Source organism: Pelobates fuscus, chromosome 1 (assembly GCF_036172605.1).
Source record: "Pelobates fuscus isolate aPelFus1 chromosome 1, aPelFus1.pri, whole genome shotgun sequence".
Taxonomy (NCBI): domain Eukaryota; kingdom Metazoa; phylum Chordata; class Amphibia; order Anura; family Pelobatidae; genus Pelobates; species Pelobates fuscus.
In genome coordinates this window covers 6,309,219-6,329,893 of record NC_086317.1, presented here as the reverse complement: position 1 = coordinate 6,329,893, position 20,675 = coordinate 6,309,219, and the positions used below count along the sequence as shown (strand labels likewise).

General features: G+C 48.4%; 1 protein-coding gene across 2 annotated transcripts in view; it reads left to right on the top strand.

The window, feature by feature from the left end:
- Positions 1-8,407, top strand: part of GDAP2 (ganglioside induced differentiation associated protein 2) — a 64,664-nt gene extending 56,257 nt beyond the window's left edge. For both annotated transcript variants that reach the window (XM_063445977.1, XM_063445969.1), the window contains exons 13-14: positions 7,068-7,211; positions 7,699-8,407. In XM_063445977.1, the coding sequence (XP_063302047.1) occupies positions 7,068-7,211; positions 7,699-7,743 (189 nt within the window). In that variant the 3' untranslated portion in view covers positions 7,744-8,407. The remainder of the gene's footprint in view (positions 1-7,067; positions 7,212-7,698) is intronic.
- Positions 8,408-20,675: the final 12,268 nt, after the last annotated feature.

Below are 20,675 nucleotides of genomic sequence, written 5' to 3'. Positions count from 1 at the left end.
ACCGATCGCAGAGAATAGATTGATACAGCCATGGTCTGTACTGACCGATCGCAGAGAATAGATTGATACAGCCACTGCCTGTACTGACCGATCGCAGAGAATAGATTGATACAGCCATGGCCTGTACTGACCGATCGCAGAGAATAGATTGATACAGCCACTGCCTGTACTGACCGATCGCAGAGAATAGATTGATACAGCCACTGCCTGTACTGACCGATCGCAGAGAATAGATTGATACAGCCACTGCCTGTACTGACCGATCGCAGAGAATAGAGTGATACAGCCACTGCCTGTACTGACCGATCGCAGAGAATAGAGTGATACAGCCACTGCCTGTACTGACCGATCGCAGAGAATGGATCGATGCCTCTTGGGTCCAATTTAAAGACTAATACCCAACTTTACAATAATGGGATGTGATTGCCAACTGTTTAGGCGCTCAGCCAGGCATCTCCACTTCAGAGATTGATTAAATATAATCCTCGTCAACTCAATCTTTGCTGAACTTCAGTTTGTGCATATTTCTGTCCCATATTTAATTAATTGCAGTCCACCATACACAGAGCTTCACATGTGGCCGTGGAGATGATTTAAAGGGCCAGCAGTTAATAGCACGACGCCACTCGGAAGCTTTAGCACAGGGGAAAGTCAACCTTTTAATACCTACCGCCCACTCTTGTATCGTTGTTGATGGTAACATTTCTTTACTGCCCACCAGTACCGCAGTAACTAATTTTATAGCGCAAGTGCAATTTTTTTTTATTTTGTATTATTATTTCTTTTAAAAGTTTTTTTTTTCTAGGTCTGTGAGTTAAGGGGCAGTGTGTGTGTGTGTGTGTGTGTGTGTGTGTGTGTGTGTGTGTGTGTGTGTGTGTGTGAGAGAGGGGGCAGTGTCTGTGTGTGTGTGTGAGAGGGGGCAGTGTGTGTGTGTGTGTGTGTGAGAGGGGGCAGTGTCTGTGTGTGTGTGAGGGGGCAGTGTGTGTGTGTGTGTGTGTGAGAGGGGGCAGTGTCTGTGTGTGTGTGTGTGTGTGTGTCTGTGTGTGAGAGGGGGCAGTGTCTGTGTGTGTGTGAGAGTGAGGGGGCTGTGTGTGTGTGTGTGTGTGAGGGAGCAGTGTGTGTGTGTGTAAGGAAGCCATGTGTTTGAGGGGGCAGTCTGTGTGTGTGTGTGTGTGTGTGTGTGTGTAAGGAAGCCATGTGTTTGAGGGGGCAGTGTGTGTAAGGGGGCAGTCTGTGTGTGTGTGTGTGTGTGTGTGTGTGTGAGAGGGGGCAGTGTCTGTGTGTGTGTGAGAGTGAGGGGGCTGTGTGTGTGTGTGTGTGAGGGGGCTGTGTGTGTGTGTGTGTGAGGGAGCAGTGTGTGTGTGTGTGTAAGGAAGCCATGTGTTTGAGGGGGCAGTCTGTGTGTGTGTGTGTGTGTAAGGAAGCCATGTGTTTGAGGGGGCAGTCTGTGTGTGTGTGTGTGTGTGTGTGTGTGTGTGTGTGTGTGTGTGTGTGTGTGTGTGTTTTTGAAGGGTGCATAGGGTCTATGCTGTGTGTAGGTGGGTGAGATGTGAAAATATATCTTAAAGTCTCCCCCCTCCTTTCTTCTCACCTTTTACCCGAGAGGGGGGACATAATGCTGCAAGCCCTGGTGGTCCAGTGGTGGCATGTTCTCTTTAGCCTGCAGCTCCTCCTGCTCCTGTCCTCCTGCGAGCAGAGCACTGTATCAGAAGGTTGCCATAGTAACACACAGAAATTCTCCCAGGTCCTTCCCTCACTCTGCTGGAACTAAGTGCCAGCAGGTCGGTGAAGAAGATCTTTGATCTCCTGACCAGTCCGAGAGGACTTACAGCAAGGCTGGCTCGTAATGGGCTGGATCTCCCCTGCCGGCCTTGGTGCACAGCCATCGAGGCCCACTGGGCGTTTAGTGCAGAACCCACCACCGCCCACCTGAAATCCCAAACCGCCCACTAGTGTAGGGATCAGGTTGACTACCCCTGCTCTAGACGGTACTGGTGTACTCAGCGTAACATGATCCCTGACATTTAAAGCACAGCTTTCCAGAAACCCAGCAAACAGCCCTCCCTGTTTATTGCTAATATTGCTGTCAGTCTGCCGGTGTCAATAACGAGCGCCATGGCTATTATCAATTGTTACACCATACATTCCCCTGTCACCGCATTAACCCTGGCTGCGGATTGGTGGCAGGCAGGGGCGGGCTGGGCCGGGGGGCAGGGAGGCAATTGCCCCCCAGGCCGCCCGAAATTCTTTTAGGACCGGCCGCGGCGGGCCGGCCCTTTAAATGCTGCAGCCGCCGAGCGCTCTGTAAAGAGCGCTCAGGCGGCTGCAGAACAGATTCTCCCCTCCCTCCCCTCCCCTGTAGGTGGCCGAGCTGGTCTCCGGTCCGCGGTCCCGGCCGGAGTGATAGGAAAGTGCACTAAGTGTGCACTTCCTGTCAGTCCGGCCGGGTACAGGAAACAGAAACCCCTGTGACGCGCGGAACAGGAGTTTCTGTTTCCTGTACCCGGCCGGACTGACAGGAAGGTGCACACTGAGCACCTTCCTGTCACTCCGGCCGGGACCGCGGACCGGAGACCAGCTCGGCCACCTACAGGGGAGGGGGTAAGAAGGAGGGGGGGGAGGGGGGTAAGAAGGAGGGGGGGAGGGGGGTAAGAAGGAGGGGGGGGTAAGAAGAAGGAGGGGGTAAGAGTAAGAAGAAGGAGGGGGTAAGAGTAAGAAGAGGGGAGGGGGTAAGAGTAAGAAGAGGGGAGGGGGTAAGAGTAAAAAGAGGGGAGGGGGTAAGAGTAAAAAGAGGGGAGGGGGTAAGAGTAAAAAGAGGGGAGGGGGTAAGAGTAAAAAGAGGGGAGGGGGTAAGAGTAAAAAGAGGGGAGGGGGTGAGAGTAAAAAGAGGGGAGGGGGTGAGAGTAAGAAGAGGGGAGGGGGTGAGAGTAAAAAGAGGGGAGGGGGTGAGAGTAAAAAGAGGGGAGGGGTGAGAGTAAAAAGAGGGGAGGGGTGAGAGTAAAAAGAGGGGAGGGGGTGAGAGTAAAAAGAGGGGAGGGGGTGAGAGTAAAAAGAGGGGAGGGGGGGAGAGTAAAAAGAGGGGAGGGGGGGAGAGTAAGAAGAGGGGAGGGAGGGAGAGTAAGAAGAAGGGGGGAGGGGGAAGAGTAAAAAGAGGGGAGGGGGAAGAGTAAAAAGAGGGGAGGGGGAAGAGTAAAAAGAGGGGGGGGGAAGAGTAAAAAGAGGGGGGGGGGGGAAGTAAAAAGAGGGGGGAGAGTAAAAAGAGGGAAGGGGGGAGAGTAAAAAGAGGGGAGGGGGGAGAGTAAAAAGAGGGGAGGGGGGGAGAGTAAGAAAAGGGGAGGGGGGAGGGGGGAGAGTATAAAGAGGGGAGGGGGGGAGAGTATAAAGAGGGGAGGGGGGAGAGTAAAAAGAGGGGAGGGGGGAGAGTAAAAAGAGGGGAGGGGGGAGAGTAAAAAGAGGGGAGGGGGGGAGAGTAAAAAGAGGGGAGGGGGGGAGAGTAAGAAAAGGGGAGGGGGGGAGAGTAAGAAAAGGGGAGGGGGAGAGTAAGAAGAAGGGGGGAGTAAGAAGAGGGGAGGGAGGAGGAAGAAGGGCGGGGGGAGTAAGAAGAGGGAAGAGAGAGAGTAAGAAGAGGGGAGGGGGATAATAAGAGGGGGGAGTAAGAAGAAGGGGAGATAAGAAAAAGAGGGGGGTAAGAAGAAGAAGGGGGTAAGAAGAAGAGGGGGGTAAGAAGAAGAAGGGGGAGTAAGAAGAAGAAGGGGGAGTAAGAAGAAGAGGGGGGAGTAAGAAGAAGAAGGGGGTAAGAAGAAGAAGGAAGGGGTAAGAAGAAGGGGGAGTAATAAGAAGAAGGGGGTAAGAAGAACAGAGGGGGGAGTAAGAAGAAGAGGGGGGAGTAAAAAGAAGAGGGGGGAGTAAAAAGAAGAAGGGGGTAAGAAGAAGAAGGGGGTAAGAAGAAGAAGGGGGGTAAGAAGAAGAAGGAAGGGGTAAGAAGAAGGAGGAGGGTAAGAAGAAGGGGGAGTAATAAGAAGAAGGGGTAAGAAGAACAAGGGGGGGAGTAAGAAGAACACAGGGAGGAGGGGGGGTGAGAACACACAGAGGGAGGAGTGAGAAGAACACAGGGAGGGTGGAGGGGGGATGAGAAGAGCACAGGGAGGGTGGGTGAGTGTGAGAAGAGACCGCTAGGGGAGGGTGGGGGAGAGGAGAGACCACTAAGGGGCAGAGGAGAGCTCTAAGGGACAGAAGGGACAGCTCTATAGGACAGGGGGCAAAACAGGGAGCTCTTTAACACTACGCGCACGCACACACACACACACACACAATGCATCCCTATACATACACAGAAACACAATGCATCCCTATACATACACAGAAACACACAATGCATCCCTATACATACACAGAAACAGAACATGCTTCCCTTACACACAGAGAAACACACAATGCATCCATTACACACACACACAATGCAACCCTTACACACAAAGACAATGCATCATTTGCACACATACACAGAAACATACAATGCAAACCCTTACACACACATGCAAACACACACACTGTTTTTCTTACATACACACAGAAACACAATGCATCTCTTACACTCAATGCACACACATACAGACACACACCTTGCATCCCTTATGCATACAAACACAGATTCACACAATGCATCCCTCACACACAACCAGAAACACATAATACATCCCTTATACACAAATACACACTGCTTCCACTACACACAAACACACTGCATCACCTGCACAAACTGGTATCCCTATACACTACATACCATAAGCACACATATTAGATAACACATAACACATCCCCTACACACTCCACTCCCTGTGAGCGAGCTCATGGGTGGGTGGAACATACAAGTGGACTTATGAGTGGGCCTTATGGGCATACTCACCGTCAGGCACTGGAGCCCAGACCTTGAGCTGTGTAAGAGGCCCCCAAAAAATGGAGCTGTTCCAATTCGCCCAGAACGTTGAATTTTGTGACCACAGTTGCAAACAGCCTCCAGAGGTCCTGTTCTACACCAGACCAGTGGAGCCAAACTGCAGCCCATCATCATCCTCATCTAATTGTAAGTAGGCAATCTAGTATATTATTAGTGACACTAATCTATAATTTACCTCACATTAAAGGGACACTATAGCTTAATGAAGTGGTTCTGGTGTCTATAGCTGGTCCCTGCAGGCTTTTTAATGTAAACACACACTGTGTGCAGCACTGGCGTTAGTTCATATGGCAGATCATACGGGTGGGGCATTGTGATGTCACATGGGGGGGGGGGGGCAAATTAATATTTTGTCTAGGGCGGCAAAAATCCTTGCACCGGCTCTGATCCTGGGCAGGTGCACCAGTCTACTGGTGACCCACAGGAGGGGAGTGCACTGATTGCACTGCACTCTCCTCCTGCCCAGACCCGTCTTGACCGCAGTGCAAGTGCCCTCTGCCCCTAATTTACAGTGGCTCACACTCACAACAAGCAGTGCCTGGAGCCCTTTGCAGAGACGGAAACAAAGAGGTTCTGCGGCAGCTGGCCGTCCTGCAAGCATTACATTAAACAGCTGTTCCCCATGCAGCCACAGGTGGCGTTGTGCTGGGAGACTGTGATTACTCTTCATTTCCTCCCAGCCTACAGAACAGCGCATGGGGGAGAGAGGAGGAGGCATGATTTAATCTTGAATAAATCCTCTAAGCAAACCTTTATAAATTTGGGGGGGATCAGCTCTAGTTTCCACAGTTTATTTGTGTTTACTCTCATCTCTGTATTAATATTGAGGGATGTCTAAGTAGTAACATCAGTGTGTGTCAGCAGGGCCAGCCGTTGGGGTGGGCAAGCTGTGCGGTCACGCAGGGTGCCATGACCACAGAGGCGCCCGGCGGCCAACACAGCTCACAAGTTGGGTACACCAGCATATTTAATTTAAACGATTCGCTGGTGGTCCACTGGTGCGCACCAGCAGTAGGTGCAGTCAGATCATATCCTCTCCCTCGTGGTTCCGGCGCTCAGTTACTGAGTCAGAGCACAGGCTCAGAGATTCTCAGCCTGTGCTCTGACAACATTGAAAGTCAGAGCCGTGAAGGAGCGGGTATGGCAAAGAGCTACTGATTAGCATTACATCAATATCCGTTATAAAACCAGAAAAAGGTGGGCATGGATGGTGAACTGATTTGGTGGCGCAATGGGCCACTTGACTGGTTTTGCCCCCCAGGCCTAAGGCTGCCAGCCCTCCCCTGGTGGCAGGGCAGCAAGAGAGAATCTGGAATTAGAAACATCCATCTGTGTGCGTATTAATGAGTTCACAAATGGCGAAGAATTAGTTCATGGGATAAAATGCCCTGTCACACACAGTTTGTTACCCTCTGACCTCTCCCGGCACGCGATATTTAGCGAAATCTCACTAGATTTCGACCCAGAGTTAGGTCACATGCTATAATTAGTATTAAATCCTGCATCACCAGGAATGTCGGCCTTGTTTATAATTTAACCTAAACTTCTAGAGACACCACCATATAAAATACTCTTGGAGCGGTTCATTCCGTGGGCAATCTCTTATTGCTTGCGCTAGGCTCCCAAATTGGGACAGTGTTGCTGCTGAGGGCCCTTTACACATGGATTAACTGCTATCGACACCTGGTCTATAATTTGGGATATTGGAGGCTGCATATTCGTTTAGTATTCGTTCTCAACCTCCATGATGATCTCCAGCTCCATTGTAGAACCATTATCCATGCATTTTTATTCATTTTCTTGGCTTGATGTAGAATAAGACCATGGGCTCCAGCAGTATTGGGGATTGGACATAGGGCCAGGTGTGAGAGTGATCGATTAGGACACTCAATGACCATCTCGAGTTCCCGTGATCACACCACCGTTGATGTACACCACTATTGATGTACACTCATACTTTTGGATTGAACTCCTTTCTTTTTTTATTTTTTTTTTATTCATCGTTCTAATTAACTCATTACTTTAATTTTTATTAAATTTTAATTGAATGTGATTATGGCTCTTGATGCCGCCTCTCACTATACTTTGTCTTTATTTATTTTTCTTTAAGGTTTCCACATGGTTTTTCACGACTTTCACAGTGTCTGGTCTGAAGGACAAGGTTCACCAGGTAGAGAGCTTGCACCAGCTCTTCACGGCCATCTCCGTAGAGCAGATTGAAATCCCTCCATTCGTCCTGGATTATGATGCCCGGGTAAGTGCTCGGGAGGACTTCATGTGCCCCTGCTACCACAGTTATTCACGGCTCACCCCCGGGTTTAACTGACGGACACAGGATATTACAAGTCTCAGAGTTCGGGGCTCATTCCCTGTAAATGGGGGTTTCAGCATGGTCACTGGGTCTGCTGATGAGAATCCGTCTCAGGTATATGATAAATTACAGTTATCAGAATTTTCTATTCTTCCTGTTAGCCACTCGGATTTATTTTATTTTTAATGTTTTTATTTTTTTTGCAGTACTATAAATATATATATTAAAGTGTAGAGAATGAACAGTCAAAATTGAAAAGGCACAATATTGCTGTAAATAATAAAACCGATAAAGAGAATATAACAATATTAGGCTCCAGTGGGCACCATAGGGTACAGTACCAGTAGTAGCTATCTCTCATGTTTTGTTTTTTTACGCTCTGATATAATAGAATTACATTGTTTTAGTAACATGTTTTTTATTCTGACAGGAAAATGGTCCCTTCTTCCCTTCACATTCATTCTCCGGCCTCTGACCTTCGCTTCTTAGAGACTGTTTGGGATAAGCCAGCCTCTCCCGTGCGTTGGGATATTGGGGTACAGCCAAGGACTCGTCCCTCTGGACGGATGATGCTGTGTAGACGTGGGCTGTGACCCTCCCTGACCTGGTGATGTCAGAGATATTATTCACATATTGCTTTGGCAGATAGTGGGCTGCTACATTTTATTTATAATATCTGTCCCGTGTAAATAAACCGCCCGGAAAATCTGTCATTCCAGCATTTCCCAGTGGAGTCGGATTCACACAGACTGCTCTGTTCATTGGACGATTGTCCGATTGTTTTCTGAATAAAGTCCCTTACAATGTGTGCTTTTTTATGGCTTGTGCAATTCTCTGGAAGACCTCATTTCAGCACAGCACCGATCTATAGCTCCATTAACTGTGAAACGATAAACTACAATCCCTTTTTTTTCCGATTTCTAGATCTTTCCTTTGCGATGTAGAATTTCAGATTGTTCGTAATCTTAATTCTTCTGGAAGCACATCCCTCCCTGTATTATATATTAGAAGTGGTGGGTAATATGCCTTCCATGCTGGCTTAGCCAGTGCAGGACAACTTACCGTTTACTGAAATGTACAGATTGGACAGGTTTGGAATAAAATACATTTCTGTGATTAATAAATATATTGGAAGAAGAGTGTTGCTCTGTATGATAAGAATGGGCTGTTAGTAATAGTTACATCTGTGGTTCTCCCCGAGTTTATACTGACACAGATGAAATATTTGTTATATTTGTGGCATTAACCCCTTTACTGTGAGCAGTTCAGCTCTTCAAGAGTTAATGGGACTCTGTAGGCACCAAATCAACTTTAGCTTAATGAAGCAGCTTTGGTGTATAGATCATAACTCCGTAGTTTCACTGCTCAATCCTCTGCCATTTAGGAGTTTAATCACTTTGTTTATGTAGCCCTTGTCACACCTTCCTGCACGTGTCTTGCACTGCCTTCCTAAACACTTCCTGTAAAGTGAGATCTAATGTTTAAATGTCCTTTATTGCACAGTCTGTTTGATTTGGAATGTCTTATTTCCTGCCATGTTAATAGCTTGCTAGACCCTGCAGGAGCCTCCTGTATGTGATTAAACTTACTTTAAAGTAGGTTACATCTGATTGCAAATGAAACCATTGTGTTCATGCAGTCTGTGTCAGTCACAGCCAGGGGAGGTGTGACTAGGGCTGGGGAAAACGGCAGAGAATTGAGCAGTAAGACTGCAGGGCATGATCTGCTACTTCATTAAGATAAAGTTGTTTTGGTGCCTACCGTGTCCCTTTAATTAGAGCAGTGGAAGTGTGAATTAGAAACCTGATATTTATTGCAGTTTAACACTGATTAAAGGGATGCTGTAAAACGGCAGTATCGGCTGACTGTCTAACCCTCACAGCGGAGGTAGTTTACAGTGATGGGAGTCAGTGACAAATCCTTTCCCTATGACGTTTAACATCTCAGCCAGCAAGAGCTGATACTCTTGCCATAACGGTATCACTTGGACAGAAGTTGGTATATTTGACACCCCAAGAGGAGTGTGGATTGGGGTAGCTATAAAACCTTTACAAAATGCAGCAAAAAGACAGCATTTTGCAGCAGTAAAGTAGTAATATTGCTAAACTACACCGAGGGGTGTATTCACCAAGCAGGGAGCCGGTGAGAGCAATGTCATACTAATCACATGCACTATAGAATGATAATTATTGTAGAACGTTTCACATTATTGACCAAACGGGATGACATTTTAAAAATGGTCCAATATTTCTCCTGCTCTGCTAGTTAGCTAATCACTTCTCTGCAAATCACAGTTTGGGAAGCAAAGCCCTAAAATCGCACATTTCTGAAGGTAAAAATGAATTTAAAAAAAATAATAAGAATAAAATGTCCTTTGGTCGGTGAGAAATCTAGATTGCGCTGTGGCTTCTAGACTCAATGAACCAATATGGTGCCCCCACAGCTGTTCGCAAGGATCCTCATGAGGAATTCCCACTGTTTTTGAATGGAAGGTCTAGTAGTGATGGGAGTTGCTTGCTGGCGTCATTGTTTCTATATGTTTTCATGAGATTGTTTTCTCACCAGGTGCTTGTATTCCCTGCGTGATATGTGACCGCCAGGCGTTATTCGCCATATCATAACGCGAACGCTGAAGGTGGGATTTTGGTTTGTGGTTTGTTTTTTTTGGGGTTATTTTTAGTTTTTATTATGGAATTTGTTATCACCGAACCCCCTTCTGAGGCCTCGTGTCCTTTGATTTACTTCCCAAGCTGCAATATTTGGCTGAGCGGTCTGGAACGGGCCCTATCCTCGAATGAACAGATACCGACCAGCACCGAGCACACTAATGGAAAAAACAACTTCAAATATTACACAGGATTTATTTATTTTTCCTACCTGAGGTCCTGTCGAGCCATACAGATAAACCACAACTGGAGCTATTGTGGACAAAGTGCTGTGTTTGGGAACCCAGTCGCTCAGGGTCAGCAATTTGCTGTGAAATGTGCAGATTCTCCGGGTGAATGGAATAATTCACAGAGATGACTAGTTTGGGGTGAATGCATAGATTTACAGAGAGGATTCTGAGTGTTGGAGCAGATTCTTAGGATGAATGGGTCGATTTGCAGAGATGACTGGCTTGTGGTGAATGGGTAGATTCACAGGAATGACTGGATCGGGATTAAAGGGTAGATTCACCAAGGTGAATGGGTAGATTCCCAGAGATGACTGGCTCAGGATAAACAGGTAGATTCACAGAGATGACTGACTCGTGTGAATGGGTAGATTCACAGTCATTACTGGCTGGGGGTGAACAGGTAGATTTGCAGAAATGACTGGCTAGGGATGAACGGGTAGATTTGCAGAAATGACTGGCCCTAGAATGGGTAGATTTGCAGAGATGACTGACTTGGGATAAACAGGAATATTCTTATAGATGACTGGCTCGGGATAAATAGGTAGATTTGCAGAGATGACCAGCCTGGGGTGAATGGGTAGATTCGCAGACATGACTGGCTCTGGGTGAACGGGTAGATTTGCAGAGATGACTGGCTCTGGGTGAACGGGTAGATACCTAGAGATGACTGGCTTGGGATGAGTGGGTCAATTAGCAGGGTTGACTGGCTCAGGATGAATGGGTAGATTCCCAGAGATGACTAGCTCGGGGTGAATGGGTAGGTTTCCAGAGATGACTGGCTCGGGATGAATGGGTAGGTTCCCAGAGATGACTGGCTCAGGGTGAAAGGGTAGATTCAGAGAGATGACTGGCTTGGGATGAACGGGTAGATTAGCAGAGATGACTGGCTTGGGATGAACGGGTAGATTAGCAGAGATGACTGGCTTGGGATGAACAGGTAGATTAGCAGAGATGACTGGCTTGGGATGAACGGGTAGATTAGCAGAGATGAGTGGCTCGGGGTGAACGGGTAGATTCACAGAGATCACTGGCTCTGGGTGAACGGATAGATTCACAGAGATGACATGCTCGGGATGAACGGGTAGATTCGCAGGGAGGAGTGGCTTGGGACGAATGGGTAGATTCCTAGAGATGACTGGCTCAGGGTGAATGGGTAGATTCCTAGAGATGACTTGCTCGGGATAAATGGGTAGATTCGCAGGGAGGACTAGCTTGGGATGAATGGAAGGATTTGCAGAGATGACTGTCTTGGGGTAAGCGGATAGGTTCGCAGAGATGACTGGCTCTGGGTAAGTGTGGAGTTTCTTGGGGTGAACGGGTAGATTCCTAGAGATGACTTGCTCGGGGTGAATGGGTAGATTCCCAGAGATGACTGTCTTGGGGTGAGCAGGTAGATTCCTAGAGATGACTTGCTCGGGATGAATGGGTAGATTCGCAGGGAGGAGTGGCTTGGGACGAATGGGTAGATTCCTAGAGATGACTGGCTCTGGGTGAATGTGTAGATTCACAGAGATGACGGTCTTGGGGTGAACGGGTAGATTCCTAGAGATGACTTGCTCGGGGTGAATGGGTAGATTCCTAGAGCTGACTGGCTCGGGGTTGTGGCGGACCTGGTACCATGCCCTGGGTGTGCTGGAATGATATAGGAATTTACAGAACAGAGCTGTATCTCCCCATCTGGGAGCCGAACTGAGCTTTTGTGCCCCCCTCTTTATTGACTCAGAACACTGACCACCCCTGGCAGTTAACTGCATTTAAAGGATTAATTTGAGTGCTTTCACTGGGTGGCTGCTATTCGTATAACTGAATGCACCTGGTCCAGTGAATGGCAGCCATTTTGTCTCCCAACGCAGGCAGCGGTACTTAGTCATCAAGGCGTGGAACTTTTGTCGGCTACACATTCTCGCTAACCGCGGCAAAGATGGTACTGCTGCCTGTTTACATTCCCGACCAGCTACATGAACCAAGTTCAGGCGATAGGGACTACCGACTAGGGGGAGCATTCGCTGCTAATGTGCCAGGGGAGCGTTCATCTGTGTACGTGCAGGAACCCCGAACAGAGACAAGCTGCTGCCACGAATTCTCTGGAACTCTTTTAGGGAATCACCTTGTGGCCAGCTGATCAAAACTTCTCCCGAATGGCGATTTCATTTCACTGAACCAATATGATCGCTTTTTGGATATGTTAGGCGCTCAGACTAGGGCTATTCAAGGATATCGGACTTGTGGGGTTGTGTACTATTTTCTTATGTTTTTGGGGTGATTTACAATGTTGTATGTATTTTTCTGTAACTGAGAGATAATTTGATTATCCAGATTAGAGCTCAATTATATTACAGGAAAAAAACCTGTAATGTTGTTGTGGAGACCCTATGAGCCTTGTGTGACCGAATAAAGATCAGTTGACTCCCAGAACTGCGTGTCGTCCAGTTACTGGGGGGGGGGGGGGGGGGGGGCTATAATCACTGACCAGCTCTTTCTTCCAGCTCCAGAGGATTCCAGCGGAGATATTGTGTCTTAGGATTGCAGCTCCGCTACAGGGGTGAATGGGTAGATTCGCAGAGATGACTGGCTCGGGGTGAATGGGTAGATTCGCAGAGATGACTGGCTCGGGGTGAATGGGTAGATTCGCAGAGATGACTGGCTCGGGGTGAATGGGTAGATTCGCAGAGATGACTGGCTCGGGGTGAATGGGTAGATTCGCAGAGATGACTGGCTCAGGGTGAATGTTGAAATTCACCGAGCTGATTCTGGTTGTTGGGGTAAATTCCCAGAGATGACGCTGGGTGTTTAAGCAGATTCCCAGGGACTCTGTGTGCTGGGGCAGATTCGGAGAGTCACACTGACTACACTCTAGAGTTAACTCTTGTGTGTTTTATTTGCTTTAACCCCTTAAGGACCAAACTTCTGGAATAAAAGGGAATCATGACATGTCACACATGTCATGTGTCCTTAAGGGGTTAAGAATCCTTGAGTCCCCAGCTGGTGCTCTGTTTAGTAGGTCTCACTTGAAATCGCTGCTTTAAGTTTTTTAGAAGCCGTGCATTTTAGACACTTGGTCTCTCTGTGTAACCGCTAATTTAGACAGTTCTGTTTGGACCCAAGGCCTCCATCCTCCCTGTTTAGTCTGCGGTTGAGGACCATCTGCTGTCCCTGTGCCGGAGCGTGGCAGCAGGGCGATGGACTAATTACTTGAGCTGCGTCCCTGGAAATGTTTTTTTATTTTCTGGTCCATATTTAGCCGACACCATCTGTCTGCAGGGAATGGAAATCTCACATAATCTAAGGCTGGCTGGTTCAGGGACACAGCAAGGTGTACTTCGCACGTACAGGGAGTGAGCCTGCACCCATTAACCCTGGCCCTGCCACTCGGGGACAACAATGGGGATCTATTTACTAAACGTGAGACTTATGAAGACATTGAAGAAAAAAAAAACTGTCCTGCAACAATTCTCCAACTCCTATATGCAGCCACACAATTTATATTAATTAACGTGAATATATTAACATACAAAATGAAGCCCAGGGCTCAAACTCTCACTACTCCTGGGCAGCAGCAATGATTCTCACTACCCCTGGGCACCAGTCCCAATATATACAATAAAAGTGACGTGTGCACTATCCCAAATCCATATGCACCTTTTAATAACTGGAGGTTTTCAGTGTCACTCCAAATTCCAATAGTCAATAAAGTGTAAGCTCACTTGCCAAAACCTCTTAGGTGAGTCCTACACTAACAATTCACCCTGCTGCACCAAAGCAATCTGTAGGGATTTTGAGAAATACCCCTCTCTGTCTCATTGTACCTAAAGGTTTGTTAGTGTAGGACTCACCTAAGAAGTTTTGCCGTGATGTGGCAGGTGAGCTGACACTTAAATGGACATTGGAGTGATACTAAAAACCTCCAGTTATTTAAATGTGCGCAGGGATTTGTAATAGTGTGCAAGTGACTTTTTGTTTTTTTATTGAAGGTGAATATATTGTTTAGGGGGACGGGAAATTGTAGGTACAGTCAAAAGAGTGTATACATTGTCAAAACACCAGGTCATGTGACCAGGCCTGTTACCATGGTTACATCAAACCCAAATAAAATATAAATCTATTCCAATATTATATAAAGCCCTAAAAAATGAATTCCTATAGTGGAGCCAACGATTCAGGATAAAATGTCTCCAGTCAATATATTGTCTTTTATATCCGGTCTATTGGGGTTTACTAAACAGAATACTGAATTGTGAAATCCAAGCAAAAGTAGCTGATCAGCAAATAAGCCTAGCTGGGGAATTTCTCCGTCAGCTACTTCGGCCTGAATATCCTGACTTCGTATTCAGTGTTTCGCGAATCCCCTGCTTAGAGCGTTAGTTGCTGTGTTCTGAATTTCAAAAACTAAGCAAAGTTGTCCATCTACCCTCCCAAAAATATTATAATTTAGGTATTTACTAAAATTGCTGACGTTATTCTCAGCTTGCCGAGCTGGATGGTTAGTGACTACTACCCTTTCCCCGACCTGCGTTACCTTCCCGTCTGTAATCAGGATCAGTGATATCGCAGTAATGGCTGCTACCTACCTGCTCCCCTTTCCCCGACCTGCGTTACCTTCCCGTCTGTAATCAGGATCAGTGATATTGCAGTAATGGCTGCTACCTGCCTGCTCCCCTTTCCCTGACCTGTGTTACCTTCCCGTCTGTAATCAGGATCAGTGATATCGCAGTAATGGCTGCTACCTACCTGCTCCCCTTTCCCTGCCCTGCGTTACCTTCCCGTCTGTAATCAGGATCAGTGATATCGCAGTAATGGCTGCTACCTACCTGCTCCCCTTTCCCTGCCCTGCGTTACCTTCCCGTCTGTAATCAGGATCAGTGATATCGCAGTAATGGCTGCTACCTACCTGCTCCCCTTTCCCTGACCTGCGTTACCTTCCCGTCTGTAATCAGGATCAGTGATATCGCAGTAATGGCTGCTACCTACCTGCTCCCCTTTCCCTGCCCTGCGTTACCTACTGTCTGTAATCAGGATCAGTGATATCGCAGTAATGGCTGCTACCTATCTGCTCCCCTTTCCCTGACCTGCGTTACCTTCCCATCTGTAATCAGGATCAGTGATATCGCAGTAATGGCTGCTACCTACGTGCTCCCCTTTCCCTGACCTGCGTTACCTTCCCGTCTGTAATCAGGATCAGTGATATCGCAGTAATGGCTGCTACCTACGTGCTCCCCTTTTCCCTGACCTGCGTTACCTTCCCGTCTGTAATCAGGATCAGTGATATCGCAGTAATGGCTGCTACCTACGTGCTCCCCTTTTCCCTGACCTGCGTTACCTTCCCGTCTGTAATCAGGATCAGTGATATCGCAGTAATGGCTGCTACCTACCTGCTCCCCTTTCCCTGCCCTGCGTTACCTTCCCGTCTGTAATCAGGATCAGTGATATCGCAGTAATGGCTGCTACCTACCTGCTCCCCTTTCCCTGCCCTGCGTTACCTTCCCGTCTGTAATCAGGATCAGTGATATCGCAGTAATGGCTGCTACCTACCTGCTCCCCTTTCCCTGACCTGCGTTACCTTCCCGTCTGTAATCAGGATCAGTGATATCGCAGTAATGGCTGCTACCTACCTGCTCCCCTTTCCCTGCCCTGCGTTACCTACTGTCTGTAATCAGGATCAGTGATATCGCAGTAATGGCTGCTACCTATCTGCTCCCCTTTCCCTGACCTGCGTTACCTTCCCATCTGTAATCAGGATCAGTGATATCGCAGTAATGGCTGCTACCTACGTGCTCCCCTTTCCCTGACCTGCGTTACCTTCCCGTCTGTAATCAGGATCAGTGATATCGCAGTAATGGCTGCTACCTACGTGCTCCCCTTTTCCCTGACCTGCGTTACCTTCCCGTCTGTAATCAGGATCAGTGATATCGCAGTAATGGCTGCTACCTACGTGCTCCCCTTTTCCCTGACCTGCGTTACCTTCCCGTCTGTAATCAGGATCAGTGATATCGCAGTAATGGCTGCTACCTACCTGCTCCCCTTTCCCTGCCCTGCGTTACCTACTGTCTGTAATCAGGATAAGTGATATCGCAGTAATGGCTGCTACCTATCTGCTCCCCTTTCCCTGACCTGCGTTACCTTCCCATCTGTAATCAGGATCAGTGATATCGCAGTAATGGCTGCTACCTACGTGCTCCCCTTTCCCTGACCTGCGTTACCTTCCCGTCTGTAATCAGGATCAGTGATATCGCAGTAATGGCTGCTACCTGCCTGCTCCCCTTTCCCTGACCTGTGTTACCTTCCCGTCTGTAATCAGGATCAGTGATATCGCAGTAATGGCTGCTACCTACCTGCTCCCCTTTCCCTGCCCTGCGTTACCTTCCCGTCTGTAATCAGGATCAGTGATATCGCAGTAATGGCTGCTACCTACCTGCTCCCCTTTCCCTGACCTGCGTTACCTTCCCGTCTGTAATCAGGATCAGTGATATCGCAGTAATGGCTGCTACCTACCTGCTCCCCTTTCCCTGCCCTGCGTTACCTACTGTCTGTAATCAGGATCAGTGATATCGCAGTAATGGCTGCTACCTATCTGCTCCCCTTTCCCTGACCTGCGTTACCTTCCCATCTGTAATCAGGATCAGTGATATCGCAGTAATGGCTGCTACCTACGTGCTCCCCTTTCCCTGACCTGCGTTACCTTCCCGTCTGTAATCAGGATCAGTGATATCGCAGTAATGGCTGCTACCTACGTGCTCCCCTTTTCCCTGACCTGCGTTACCTTCCCGTCTGTAATCAGGATCAGTGATATCGCAGTAATGGCTGCTACCTACGTGCTCCCCTTTTCCCTGACCTGCGTTACCTTCCCGTCTGTAATCAGGATCAGTGATATCGCAGTAATGGCTGCTACCTACCTGCTCCCCTTTCCCTGACCTGCGTTACCTTCCCGTCTGTAATCAGGATCAGTGATATCGCAGTAATGGCTGCTACCTACCTGCTCCCCTTTCCCTGCCCTGCGTTACCTACTGTCTGTAATCAGGATCAGTGATATCGCAGTAATGGCTGCTACCTATCTGCTCCCCTTTCCCTGACCTGCGTTACCTTCCCATCTGTAATCAGGATCAGTGATATCGCAGTAATGGCTGCTACCTACGTGCTCCCCTTTCCCTGACCTGCGTTACCTTCCCGTCTGTAATCAGGATCAGTGATATCGCAGTAATGGCTGCTACCTACGTGCTCCCCTTTTCCCTGACCTGCGTTACCTTCCCGTCTGTAATCAGGATCAGTGATATCGCAGTAATGGCTGCTACCTACGTGCTCCCCTTTTCCCTGACCTGCGTTACCTTCCCGTCTGTAATCAGGATCAGTGATATCGCAGTAATGGCTGCTACCTACCTGCTCCCCTTTCCCTGCCCTGCGTTACCTTCCCGTCTGTAATCAGGATCAGTGATATCGCAGTAATGGCTGCTACCTACCTGCTCCCCTTTCCCTGCCCTGCGTTACCTTCCCGTCTGTAATCAGGATCAGTGATATCGCAGTAATGGCTGCTACCTACCTGCTCCCCTTTCCCTGACCTGCGTTACCTTCCCGTCTGTAATCAGGATCAGTGATATCGCAGTAATGGCTGCTACCTACCTGCTCCCCTTTCCCTGCCCTGCGTTACCTACTGTCTGTAATCAGGATCAGTGATATCGCAGTAATGGCTGCTACCTATCTGCTCCCCTTTCCCTGACCTGCGTTACCTTCCCATCTGTAATCAGGATCAGTGATATCGCAGTAATGGCTGCTACCTACGTGCTCCCCTTTCCCTGACCTGCGTTACCTTCCCGTCTGTAATCAGGATCAGTGATATCGCAGTAATGGCTGCTACCTACGTGCTCCCCTTTTCCCTGACCTGCGTTACCTTCCCGTCTGTAATCAGGATCAGTGATATCGCAGTAATGGCTGCTACCTACGTGCTCCCCTTTTCCCTGACCTGCGTTACCTTCCCGTCTGTAATCAGGATCAGTGATATCGCAGTAATGGCTGCTACCTACCTGCTCCCCTTTCCCTGACCTGCGTTACCTTCCCGTCTGTAATCAGGATCAGTGATATCGCAGTAATGGCTGCTACCTACCTGCTCCCCTTTCCCTGCCCTGCGTTACCTACTGTCTGTAATCAGGATAAGTGATATCGCAGTAATGGCTGCTACCTATCTGCTCCCCTTTCCCTGACCTGCGTTACCTTCCCATCTGTAATCAGGATCAGTGATATCGCAGTAATGGCTGCTACCTACGTGCTCCCCTTTCCCTGACCTGCGTTACCTTCCCGTCTGTAATCAGGATCAGTGATATCGCAGTAATGGCTGCTACCTGCCTGCTCCCCTTTCCCTGACCTGTGTTACCTTCCCGTCTGTAATCAGGATCAGTGATATCGCAGTAATGGCTGCTACCTACCTGCTCCCCTTTCCCTGCCCTGCGTTACCTTCCCGTCTGTAATCAGGATCAGTGATATCGCAGTAATGGCTGCTACCTACCTGCTCCCCTTTCCCTGACCTGCGTTACCTTCCCGTCTGTAATCAGGATCAGTGATATCGCAGTAATGGCTGCTACCTACCTGCTCCCCTTTCCCTGCCCTGCGTTACCTACTGTCTGTAATCAGGATCAGTGATATCGCAGTAATGGCTGCTACCTATCTGCTCCCCTTTCCCTGACCTGCGTTACCTTCCCATCTGTAATCAGGATCAGTGATATCACAGTAATGGCTGCTACCTACGTGCTCCCCTTTCCCTGACCTGCGTTACCTTCCCGTCTGTAATCAGGATCAGTGATATCGCAGTAATGGCTGCTACCTACGTGCTCCCCTTTTCCCTGACCTGCGTTACCTTCCCGTCTGTAATCAGGATCAGTGATATCGCAGTAATGGCTGCTACCTACGTGCTCCCCTTTTCCCTGACCTGCGTTACCTTCCCGTCTGTAATCAGGATCAGTGATATCGCAGTAATGGCTGCTACCTACCTGCTCCCCTTTCCCTGACCTGCGTTACCTTCCCGTCTGTAATCAGGATCAGTGATATCGCAGTAATGGCTGCTACCTACCTGCTCCCCTTTCCCTGCCCTGCGTTACCTACTGTCTGTAATCAGGATCAGTGATATCGCAGTAATGGCTGCTACCTATCTGCTCCCCTTTCCCTGACCTGCGTTACCTTCCCATCTGTAATCAGGATCAGTGATATCGCAGTAATGGCTGCTACCTACGTGCTCCCCTTTCCCTGACCTGCGTTACCTTCCCGTCTGTAATCAGGATCAGTGATATCGCAGTAATGGCTGCTACCTACGTGCTCCCCTTTTCCCTGACCTGCGTTACCTTCCCGTCTGTAATCAGGATCAGTGATATCGCAGTAATGGCTGCTACCTACGTGCTCCCCTTTCCCTGACCTGCGTTACCTTCCCGTCTGTAATCAGGATCAGTGATATCGCAGTAATGGCTGCTACCTACGTGCTCCCCTTTTCCCTGACCTGCGTTACCTTCCCGTCTGTAATCAGGATCAGTGTGTAGCGGAATGCAGTAAGCCTGTCCTGCAAAGTGCCTGTGTGACTGTGTTCGTATAATTTTTCCCTATGTTGAAATTGCTGTTCGTCTGTTTATTATGTGAATTGTATGTTATTCGGTAGTTTCCATCCGTACTATATACTTATGGAAACTACCGAACGGAGGGGCCACCCCGGAGAGAAGTGTGCCAGCAATTAAGGTTCACATTCTTTCCAAACCGCAAGTTAACCGGCTCATTAACATTGTATCTGGGTGGCCGCCATTCGGCATGCGTACACGTGGCGGCGGCCATCTTACGCATGAAAATCCCAGCGGTGTTTGGTCGTCGAGTGCCTGGAACTCAAATCGGACACTCAGACAACCAAACACCGCTGAGACCTCCAGAGCTCCGTAACTGCCGAACGGAGAGACATAACGAATCCCCATTCGGTAGTAATAAAGTACCGAATGAGGGAATCACTATCCAGGTGAATGTAAATGTGGATGGCAATTGTAAATGTCTATTTTAACTGCCGAACGGAGACCGACCGCAGGGCCCATTCGCATGGAACCCTTTTCGGATACCAACTCGTGTGCGGTCGGTCAAACTTCACTTGCCTGTAACTACCGAACCCCTGGTCCGATCTGGGTGAATTTTGGATATTATATTCACCCAGATCAGGGCTACCCAGCGGTACCCTGATATTACAGATATATGATGGTTTAGGGGTACATCCAAGTTTGGGGTAAACTACTGTACAACTTAAGGGGATTATGACTCACTCTGAGGGGAGGAGATGTGTGGGAGGTGGCAAGAATGGTATTGGTCACTGTCATAATTGCTGTAGTTCCCTCCCTTGCATGGGAGCAGGCTTTATAAGAAACCTTGGAATAAACGATTGTCAGTTCTACTCCTGAAACTGTGTGTCGTCCAGTTATTGGGAGTACTGTGGGGGATTTCGCTGAACCTTTTTACCTGCTGGAAACTCTGCTGTGGATTTACTAATGACTTGTTCCTGAGCCTCC